General features: G+C 45.0%; 2 protein-coding genes across 3 annotated transcripts; one reads left to right on the forward strand and one right to left on the reverse strand.

The window, feature by feature from the left end:
• Positions 1-29: 29 nt before the first annotated feature.
• On the reverse strand, positions 30-9,439 carry hars (histidyl-tRNA synthetase). Of its 2 annotated transcripts, XM_063189820.1 has the most exons (14): positions 9,304-9,404; positions 7,807-8,324; positions 7,141-7,230; positions 6,705-6,824; positions 6,121-6,216; positions 5,610-5,735; positions 5,132-5,239; positions 4,768-4,866; positions 4,452-4,545; positions 4,042-4,172; positions 2,724-3,014; positions 2,155-2,271; positions 1,773-1,919; positions 30-581 (listed from the first exon to the last, which is right to left on the reverse strand). In XM_063189820.1, the coding sequence occupies exons 2-14, from the start codon at positions 7,942-7,944 to the stop codon at positions 522-524; spliced, it is 1,617 nt and encodes a 538-aa protein (XP_063045890.1). In that variant the 5' UTR covers positions 7,945-8,324; positions 9,304-9,404; the 3' UTR covers positions 30-521. The 2 variants fall into 2 exon arrangements, with proteins under 2 accessions (XP_063045890.1, XP_063045891.1); XM_063189821.1 differs by lacking the exon at positions 7,807-8,324 and having other exon boundaries at positions 9,304-9,439.
• Positions 9,440-9,454: 15 nt separating this feature from the next.
• On the forward strand, positions 9,455-11,007 carry skic8 (SKI8 subunit of superkiller complex). Its single transcript, XM_063189828.1, has one exon. It carries the CDS (start codon positions 9,755-9,757, stop codon positions 10,670-10,672), a length of 918 nt encoding a protein of 305 aa, XP_063045898.1. The 5' UTR covers positions 9,455-9,754; the 3' UTR covers positions 10,673-11,007.
• The last annotated feature ends 40 nt before the right edge of the window (positions 11,008-11,047 follow it).

An 11,047-nucleotide genomic window follows, 5' to 3' on the forward strand; every position in this document is an offset into this window, starting at 1 on the left:
ATGATAAGTAAACACAGCAGAAAAACAGATCATTACATGTGGGCATCTTTATTTTTTTACAGTTGCATTACATACTCTTCATTGGACCATGGAAACAGAACTGAAACAGTATGAGAAGCATAATTTGCCTTTTGTCTTTAACAGCTAGTAGGAGCTGTCCCAAATCCACTGATCCCAATGCACGTTGAGGGTGGGTCCGGTCCGTCATGCTTTGTAGGCAGCAAATACATTTTTTGATAGGTCCACATCATTCCTTTATCTGAACGTATGCAACAGATGACTGGGGCAAAATGAAAAGTGTGTAGTGTACCCACACAAAGTCCAAGTGAGGTAATAAAGTCTGACAGTGTGTGTGTGTGTGTGTGTGTGTGTGTGTGTGTGTGTGTGTGTGTGTGTGTGTGTGTGTGTGTGTGTGTGTGTGTGTGTGTGCGCGCGTGTGTAGATGGTAGAGAGTGGTGGTAGATAGGACGTAATTCAGTCTTGGGTGTGTTTGGCCGGTTTTTAGATGATGTGTGGTGGTTTTAAGACTGTGAGGTCCTCTTCCTGATCTCCTCCACCAGGTCAGCTCTGGACACATCCATCTGCCAACGAAGACAAACAGAGTTTAAAAATAATGACAATTACTTACTTAGTAAAGAAATGGATGATATTTTACATATATTTTACATTTCATCGTTAAAAAAAAGAGATGGGGTATATAAAATAATATCTACTGAAGTGGGTGAGCTAGTCACTATTCCAGAAAAAAAGGTTTAATCATATAACCAACAATCATAATCATTACTAACATCCACATCATTGTTTACTATTATCATTATACACATTGTAAACTTGTTGTGATGAGGTTTATTATTATGGCTATTATGATCATCTTTACAGTTATGATCAGGGAAGTGGACAGCGGGTGGTGAGCTCAGATGTTGAGGGCCCAGGGAAAGGGGGGCCATAAAATTGGGTTCCCATTACATTGTATGTTTTGGGCGAGTTGGGGAAGATTCTTGCCATCAACTAAAGCCGGGCATACACTGTGCGATTTTTTCAGTCGTGGTTATGAAGCTCCTGCTCACACTGCGCGAGGAAATTTTGTGATTTCATATCTCACGACTCACGTCCTCACACTATACGAGCCGACGGTCGGATGCGAGCAGAATGGTCCGACTGTGCGACACGACACACGCGTTTCCCGGGGCTGCAGAGGAGGGAACATGCGCACCTGAGGTGGAGATGAGGACGCGATCAAGTGCAAATCGCACGGCCCTATTAACTTGTGCATGTGTAGTGTCAAATCAGGTCATAGAACTGCTGTAACAGTGCGATTTAGTCACGAGGCACAACCAGGATTTCAAACAGTTTTGATTTTCTTGCAACCCTGCGATTGCACGATTGTGAGGCAAAATCGTTTGTCGTTACCCAATGTACAATGCACGATGCGAGACTCACGATTGACCTGCGATACAACAAGAAATCGGCCCGACTCCCAAAAAGTCATGCGAGTGCCAAATCGGGGCAAAATCGGGGCAAAAGTCGCACAGTGTAAGCCCAGCTTTAGACGCAAGTGTTAAACTGAGGCGCACATACAATCTTCGTTTGGAATGGAGTTTGTTTACGGCCAATTTACCAACGCTTGTAACGCCCAATCAGCGATTCACAATCAAGTACCAGAGCGCTCAGTGGTAGATCATTACTATATAATGATGATTATTATGATTTTGATTGTTATTATATTATATGATTGTTATAATGATTGTGATATTTGGTTTAAAAAAACGTACCTCCTCTCTGGTGGCGACGGTCCTGAGCTTGACAACCCCGTCCTTCAGCTCCTGCTCCCCCAGGATGGCCACCAGGGGGATGCCCGTGTCCTCACAGTGCTGCAGCTGGCTCAGCAGCTTAGGGTTGCGCTTGTACATCACCTCCGCCTGATCACACACACACACACACACACACACACACACACACACACAATTGAACATAGAGACACAGAGACACACACACAGACACAGACACATATGTTGAGAGACAAACACAAGACCATACACACAATTAGAAGACAGAAAATTGTACAACATTGGAATTGGTAGATTACAGATGTACACTATAAACACTCAACACTCAACATTCATAAATGAATGAAAAAATGTGAAATGCGTTCACCTTGACTCCTGCGTCCCACAGCTCTGAGGTCAGTTTCAGCCTCTCCTCCAGAAGGTTCTTCTGAGCGGACGCCACCATCACCTGTGTCTCTGTCGTGCGGACCTTCTCTGCCGACAGCTGGAGACACACATGATTAAGTGTTACGTCCTGACTGATGACACGTCTTGACACATGGTTTGATTGATTGATTAGGTATGTCTGATGCAGAATCTTTAAGATCGAATTGATTCAGGATGCTTATGCAAACTGACAAAGTAGTCAGGTTTGACTTTGAGCGACTGGTTTGACCAACTAATGTGACATTAAATGATCACATTTTCCATCGTAATGAAGAGTTGAAAGCATCTCGTCTCATCCATGTATGATTAACGTACTAATTCCTTTTTTTCACAGAACATGTGTACCTGTCTGCGTGTCTACCTGCATGTGTGTCGACACATCTCACCTCTGTCTATTGCTCTGTGCAGTGAAGATCTTTGTATGTGTCAATGTATAAGGTGTGTGTGTGTGTGTGTGTGTGTGTGTGTGTGTGTGTGTGTGTGTGTGTGTGTGTGTCCAACATGGCTGACCTCTGCCTTCTGCTCCATGATGGAGAAGATCCTCTCTATCCCGATACTGACGCCCACGCACGGCACCTTGCGGCCCTTGGGGTCGAACATGCCCACCAGCCCGTCGTAGCGCCCGCCCCCGGCCACACTGCCCACGCTGACTGGGCCGTCGTCCCCTGCTGCGCCGTTGGCCTCCTGTGGCGAGGGGGTGGGGGCAGGGGCCGGGGCCACGCCTGCCTGGGTGAGGATGGCCTCGTAGATGACGCCCGTGTAGTAGTCCAAACCGCGTGCCAGGGACAGATCAAACACCACCTACACACACAGACACAGACACACACACACACACACACACACACACACACACACACAGACACAGACACACACACACACACAAATATTGATTTACCACCACCATGAATGTAACTTTGGAAGATGGGTGCACAGAGTTGGAATCTAGAAGATGGATCTCACAGATGTGCACAACAAAATTTGCAACACGTACGTTTGTGGTCTCTAAAATAAGCCTTGAATTCTCAATACTCCAGTCCAGAGGCCTTGAAGTGGTGTGTAACCTCTGACTCTGACCTTGTCTGCAACCTTGAGGAGGCAAGTGACCTCAAACTCTGACATTAGAAATGGGTTGAGTAGTAGAGTAGAGTACTTTATTATTTTCCTGGAAGACTTGGAGGTCTTCCCTTCCAGTAGAGCCCTTCACAGAATGTTACATAAGCCCTGGACACAAATGCTTCTTTTCCACTGCCGGTTTTCTGATAGGTCTACAGCACGACACAGCGCGACTCGCCTGGCACTTTTTGCTTTTCGATTGGGCACGACACAGCTCAATCAAAGAGCAAAAGGTGGCGGCCAAGTCGCACTGTGTCAGGCTTGGGCCTACCAGAAAACCGGCAGTGGAAAAGAGGGAATAGTCCTCTTTTCAGTTTAGCAACACTATTGCTAGTCTGCTGTGCTTCCCAGTGCAGCATAAGAGACCAGTGCACATTCAGTACCCTTGAACAAGCCTGCTTCTTTATCGTGGCCAGATATCGAACAGAAAACCGCATAGCAAGGAGGGTAGAATAATAAAGAGGAATCAAAACACGCCCACCCAATGCAAAAGAGTGTGCTAAAGTTGGGTCTCCAAAGGGGGCTACCGCCATCTACAGCGCTAAGGGGACACCATTTATCCTCAACCCCAGGACTCCGAAGGTGTCTTAATCAAGGATTCCCAAAGGGGCATTTACCCGTCATAAAGTAGATACCGGAAAAGAACTAGAATGACGTATCTCTGTCTATAATATCTCTAGTTCATCAGTCAACGTCGATGTGGTCCACAACTGACCTTGTCTGTGACTTTGAAGAGCTCCAGGAAGCTGAAGAGGAGTTTGATGTCGGTGAGGCCGGCGCAGGCTGCTTTACTCTTGGCCAGCTTGGGGTCCTGCAACAGCTGCTCCGCCAGGGCCATGCCACCCGCTACTCACAACACACACACAAACACACACACACACACAGATGTGGATACACGCACACGCACACGTCAGCGCAAAGATAGAAGTACTTTTATTAGTCATCATAAAATGGGTTGCATTTGGAGAGACAGATTGGCAATTAAAAATGTCTCCATGTCATATTTAATGAAAGCTCCATTTTATAGATGTTTTTTTCCCCCTGTGTTTTAAATTGTGCGTGTCTGTGTCTCTGTGTGTGTGTGTGTGTGTGTGTGTGTGTGTGCACTGCTGCTGCTGATCTTACCTTGCATGTTGACGTACTCTCCAATCTGATCGGCTACCTCCTCTGGAAGTCCCTTCTCTTTTACGATTTCATTCTTGACCTCCTCCCATGGCATCTGTGAAAATATGCACACACACAAAGACTTTATCTGGAGCTCATAGTCCCAAATTGCAGTAACGTGAAAAAAAAGACAGTCCATTCTATTCTTCACCACATGATACTGTGAAAGTGTATGTGTTTGAGTGTGAGCAGTTTGTGGATTGCTTGTGCATTTGTGAGAGACTGTGTGTGTGTGTGTGTGTGTGTGTGTGTGTGTGTGTGTGTGTGTTTGCCTCACCTTGTCCAGTTTGTCTACGGATGAGCAGATGGTTCTGAACTTGTCGTCGGGTACACCACACACTGCAAACATACCATCCAGGATCCTCCTGTCATTCACCTGCAAAAGGTGAACCACATAGATATTTCTATTATTAAACAGTCTGACACAGACTGGCTTTTGTGTACCATCCCATCTAAAATAAGTGCGTTGTATTCACAAAAAATCATTCATATCATTGGTGTCATTAATTTCAGCCAATGCATAATATTGACACCCATCATCAGTGTTCCCATTTGTATGCACTCATATTCTGCCTCATTGCATGCACGCTCACACACACACACACACACACACACACACACACACACACACACACGCACACCTTAATGCGGAAGTCCCCCAGCTCCAGCTCACTGAGGATCTCGTGGACGATCCTGAGACACTCAGCATCAGGGATCATGGGGTCGTACTGGCCGGCAATGTCGAAATCCTGTGAGGGGACACAAGTAGGAAATGGACAAACATGGAGAACCACATAAGTCTAATGAAACTGAGCAGGTTGCATTGGCCAAGATCATGTTTGAAAGATTAGTCACTTGCTTAGTGGTAGTAGAATTCACTGATCCTGGAGAAATTTTTGAATTGTTTAAGCTAGGCAAGTCCATCTTTAATTCATTTTGTAATAAATAAATGATAAATGAGTGGCATTTTACACCAACACGTGACAAAGACCACATTGGTCGAAACGTTGTGTTGAATAAACTGGGAGCAGCAACAGTGTGCGGACCTTCTTTTTCTTTTTTGTTAAATTATAAACGATACATCACTCATTTGGCGTAAAGGAAAAAGACAGGACTTACGCATTGGTAGAATTCACGGTAGCGTCCGCGAGTCATGGCTGGGTTGTCCCGGCGGTACACCTTGGCAATGTGGTAGCGTTTGATGTTGGTGATTTTGTTCATGGCCAGGTAACGGGCAAAGGGCACCTGAGGTACCAGGTCAAGGTGAACACCAGCAATAGATGGACAGTCAGACGTTGGAAAACCAAAGATAGACTTTGTTTCAATTCAGTATACAGGGGGGGCGCTGTGGCGCAGCGTGCTAAGCCCCCCACATTTAGGCTTGTATGCCCATGGGGACCCCGGTTCGAGTACGGACGGGGTCATTTCCCAGCCCTACCCCATATCTTTCTCCTGCTAATTTCCTGTTTCCTCTCACATTGTCCTGTCACAATAAAGGCCTCAAAAGCCCCCAAAACATTCCAAGAAAAAAAAAAAATCAGTATACAGTAATTATTTTACAATTCCTTTCATAGAGAACCTAACAACAGAATATGTGCAAGTCATTCATTCTGTGTGAGAGGAAGGATACAGTGAGGTCGTATCTGAGAGACAGCAACTCTCCTCCTTGGTCTTTCAGGTCATAGATGAGTTTGGAGTCTTCACCGTACTTTCCTGTTAATGTTTCCTTAGAGAAGACAAGAAGAAACACGTACGTACACACACACACACACACACACACACACACACACACAAGATAGCAGCACCCTTCAGAGACACATCTTAAAAGATAAAAAGCAACCATGAAAAGTACATTGGTTGAATTCCAGCACAGCTGTCTTCCGGAAAAATTAGCTTTTAGACTGAGGAGGAGATGAGATGGCCCGAAACGTCACATTACAATAAAATTGATTAAAAGGGAGCTTAATGATTAATCTTTTCCTTTACTGAAACTATGTTTACTACGTTTTGATCTTGTGTCCGGTTTAAATCTGGATGTGCTTGAGAGGAGAGATTTGACTGAGACATGTCTTTAGAAAACATACCATATGTCTACCTGTGCTGCCCTTTGGTCAACAGTACTTGCTCTTAAAATGTGATTGCCGAAATTAACAAGATGAAAATCCAACATTCTTTTCAAAATGTTTCTGCTCTACTGCATGTCCCCTCTGCTACCTTGAGTTCAAAGACGGGCGTGTCGATGGTCTCGGCTCCATGGCGCTTGAAGCAGTTAATGATGGTGTTGAAGACCTTCTCCCTAATGGCCATCTGCTTTGGGTTATAGTCCCTGGTGCCCTATGGAGGTGGAGAGGGAGACAGACACAGACACAGAAAGAGACAGAGACAGAGCCATACAGAGATGAATGGTTAACATACTGTAAATATGCAGGAAAAGTCTTGTCTATGTACTGTATAGTATCTATTGGTGTCCTACAGAAATATTGCCATGGCGCAAGATGAAGAAAAAATTGATTCATGTCAAAGATAAACCAAATATGTTACCATACATACCGGTAGCTATCTGACTATTATTCTGGAAAAGATCAACACTGGGGTGTATGTTGTTCTGTTGTCTCAGAACACTGGATTAGGTCTCCTTTGGCATAGTTACCTTGGCAGTTTTGAGAACAAACACGTGTTTTCCGCCATCATCTCCTATTTGCGCTTTCAGCTGTAGCAGTTTGGCAACTTCCTCATCGATCTGTGGGTCAAAAAAAATAATCAGTCGGTGAAAGTCAACCATAGTAGAGCAAAATACTGTCTCCGTCGTCAACTCCAATCATTGTATTAAGCTAGCTTCTGATTAAGTTGAACTATTGCATTGGTTGGTGCAATTATATAGATTGACATTTAACATTTTAATGTGCAGCACAATTCCTTACAGCTTCGCCATTTGGTTTGTCTCCTAGAGAGGCGTCAGTGGTAGGAGTGAAAAAAAATGTAAATGTTCCTTCCAACAGATGATTTCACAGACTAACTGGTCAACGGTTACTGTAGACTACATTACCCGTGTTACGATCAGCTAATTCTGATGTGTTTGGATCAAATTTGTGGCAGTTTATTTAGGGTTTTTACTTTTTTTCTGTTGGTGTTGCTCTTACACCATGAATTTATTTCTATCTTTAAATGTTGACATCTCTGGTGTCCTGAAATGTGTGTGGATCTTATGTACATTAAAATTATACTTTTTTGAGTTTATGGCTCATTTTCTTAAAGCTGTAATGCATCTGTTAAATCACCTAATGATTGTGGCTAGCTGGTCGATGTCACATCATACCTGTTCAATGGTCATCCCAGAGAGAGACCGCGTCAAGTGCATCAACAGTCCAGTGCGACAGCCAACAAGTCCATAGCAGACACGTGCAGGTTTCAGACCAGCACACAAGCGTGCATACGTCAGTCCCAAAGCAGCCATAATGTTGGCAAAAAATGCAGTGCAAAAATACAGTATAAAAATAAAAAGACAATTATGTTCAGTTCAGTGGGATGGCACCAGTCCAGCGATGCAGTCAGATATCCATGGATGTCAGTCGCATGATGAAGAAAGACAACAGGTTATTGGAGATGGGTCCAGTCAGTGCAGCAGTTTGGAAGTTCGTCAGATTTGGCATCACACCACCACAATGGAGAGTAGATGATGATGGTGATGTAGGGCAGTCCGATTTGGAGTCACACCAGCAAGTCCAGGTTATGGTGTTGGTGATGGTGGTGAGGTTGATGATGGATGGAGGTGGTGGGCAGGGTCCGTAGCACCGGGCAGGAAGAACAGGAAAAAAGTGATCAGCAACCCTATCGCTACAGTAGGCGGGGTGTGTGGCATCGTCACAGCGACATGACATAGGGGCAAAACATGAGAGGGAAGCCTCAGTCAAGATCATTCAGCCAAATTCAAGTATGTGACAAGAAAGACCAAAAACAGCCACAAAGACATCACAATATCAACCCAGACAACGTCACGTTGGCAAATGCATTCACCAACTCCAAAAGGATGCCGCGTCGCATCCTCACATCAACACTGGACCACTGCTGGGTTTCAGCACTGCAACCTGAGCGTATTTGACAGCCTACAACCCATCTGCACTCTAAACGCAAGGTGTAATAAATATAGTCTCGTGGTGTGGAAAACCCTTCCACAAAGTGTTTAAGAAAATCATTATGTACGTTCTGACTGTTTTAATGACAGCTGTCAAGCGACCATAACAGTCCCATTGAAACGTCAAGCTAACCAGCACAACGGGATTGCATCAGACAGCTAATGCTACGTAGTCGTAGCTGAACAACACGCATGGGTTGGGCGATCATTTAGCTGCTATACGCTCAATGTACGGGCTGCTTGAAACCAGTGGCATTTCGTTAACATTAACGAGGACAAGGATTTAGTAGGGACAGTAGTATTTTATAAAATGAAGGTTGACCATGCGCGTAAGTTAGCTTTGGCCACTGTTACCTGATTTGTCACATACGTTAGCCATGCGGATACACAACTGATAAAGTGATTAGTGTACAGCCCATCTATCCAAATGTTGGTGTACGTATTGTCACAATAATAACCGAAGCATGTCGACAGTCAAATATAATTTGCAAGCAATACAAATAGCTGTCAGACTGACCACATTAGACAACAAGCATCCATCGCAAACGCACAAACCCAAACCATGCTCTGCGCCTTGCTAGGCACTTGATTAGCTAACGAATGCCACTGTCAAAAGCAGTTCACCAGAGCAGACTAAACTTCTTCAAAAGCATTGGGTCTGTGCCTGAGGGAAATACTGACCTGTTCCTTGCTGGCTTTCTCTGCCTTGAGCTTCCTTACGACCTCTCCTTGTGCTTTGATGGCCTCTTGTACCTGCGCCTTGTCTGCCATGGTGCCTCTTTCACGGCCCGGTGTTTCAATGAACTAGCTCACCCCTCCTTGTGGCCAGCGAAAGCAAGTGACATGCTGCGACGTCGCTTGAGATACACGTCATCTACGCGGAAAAGCACAACTAGCAACAAGCTAGCAGAAGGCACGCGGCTACAGAAACTGTTTGGATATTGTGGCTTTTTCTCTGCCTTCTAAGTTGTTCATTTGGTGAGTAAATTAACCAAAGTCTGTTTGAAGGCTATCGTGAATGCCCTTTGATTGAACTCTGAAAGTCTGCCTTGGATTTTTGTCACTCGGCAACGGAACTCACTTCATTGATCGGTTACTTGTAACGCTGTGAAGTGAAAACAAGTGAACAAGGATGAGCACTCAGTACAGCATACTCTTCAAACAAGAACATGCTCATGATGATGCCATATGGACTGCTGCCTGGGGGAAAAGTCTGAATAATGGCTGTGAGACTATAGTGACCGGGTCTTTGGACGACATGGTCAAAGTCTGGAAGTGGTCGGATGAGAGACTCGAGCTTCAGTGGACCATGGAGGGTCATCAACTTGGAGTGGTGTCAGTGGACATCAGTCACAACGGGGCCATCGCAGCGTCCAGCTCACTGGATGCACACATTCGACTTTGGGACCTGGAGACCGGTAAACAGATCAAGTCTATGGATGCCGGACCAGTGGATGCATGGACTGTTGCCTTCTCTCCCGACTCAAAGTACATCGCTACAGGGAGCCACCTGGGCAAGGTAAACATCTTCGGAGTGGAAAGTGGGAAGAAGGAACACTCTTTGGACACTCGAGGAAAATTCATCCTCAGTATCGCTTACAGCCCGGATGGAAAGTACCTAGCAAGTGGGGCCATTGATGGAATCATCAACATCTTTGACATCGCAACGGGGAAGCTACTCCATACACTGGAAGGGCATGCCATGCCAATTCGATCTCTCACATTCTCGCCTGACTCCCAGCTTCTGGTCACCGCCTCTGACGACGGTTACATCAAGATTTACGACGTGCAGCACGCCAATCTGGCAGGGACACTGAGTGGACACGCATCTTGGGTCTTGAATGTTGCCTTCTCTCCCGACGACACGCACTTTGTCTCCAGCTCCTCGGACAAAAGTGTGAAAGTCTGGGATGCCAGTTCCAGGATGTGCGTCAACACATTCTTTGATCATCAGGACCAAGTTTGGAGTGTCAAGTACAACGGCACAGGATCCAAAATCATCTCCACGGGGGATGATCGTGCCATTCATATCTATGACTGTCCACTCTGATGTGGTTTTGATTAGCCTTCCTCCCTACAAACCTGTTTGCGCATTAACATCTTCAGCCATTCACATCTATGACTGTCCATTCTGGTGTTAAGAATTTGTCTCTAAAATGGATGCAGGATGTGGCTTCCTTACACAAGTGTATATAAAGACCCCTAGTCTTTGGTCACAGACAGCATTTAGAACACAGTCTTGCATATCTATAAAATGCTATTCCAACAACAGTGCTTTTAAAGCCCACTTTTCTGTTGTTCTGGTATTTTGTTGTCTTTTGTTTTATGCCAGAAATTAATTTTGTAAGAAATATTGCATTTGATCATTAAAGCAAATCAAGCATCTGCTGATGGTCACTGTTTCTCTTCTTTTTTTCGTTGACCT

Source organism: Engraulis encrasicolus, chromosome 23 (assembly GCF_034702125.1).
Source record: "Engraulis encrasicolus isolate BLACKSEA-1 chromosome 23, IST_EnEncr_1.0, whole genome shotgun sequence".
NCBI classification, from domain to species: Eukaryota; Metazoa; Chordata; class Actinopteri; order Clupeiformes; family Engraulidae; genus Engraulis; species Engraulis encrasicolus.

What these genes read in the sequence shown, in the direction of transcription:
- hars (XM_063189820.1), bottom strand. Translation starts at nt 7,944, where the DNA reads ATGGCTGCTTTGGGACTGACGTATGCACGCTTGTGTGCTGGTCTGAAA. An exon ending in AGAGTACGTCAACATGCAAG is followed by an intron (nt 4,173 to 4,451) that starts GTAAGATCAGCA and finishes TGTTGTGAGTAG; the next exon opens with CGGGTGGCATGGCCCTGGCG. An exon ending in TCATGGAGCAGAAGGCAGAG is followed by an intron (nt 2,272 to 2,723) that starts GTCAGCCATGTT and finishes GTGTGTCTCCAG; the next exon opens with CTGTCGGCAGAGAAGGTCCG.
- skic8 (XM_063189828.1), top strand. Translation starts at nt 9,755, where the DNA reads ATGAGCACTCAGTACAGCATACTCTTCAAACAAGAACATGCTCATGAT.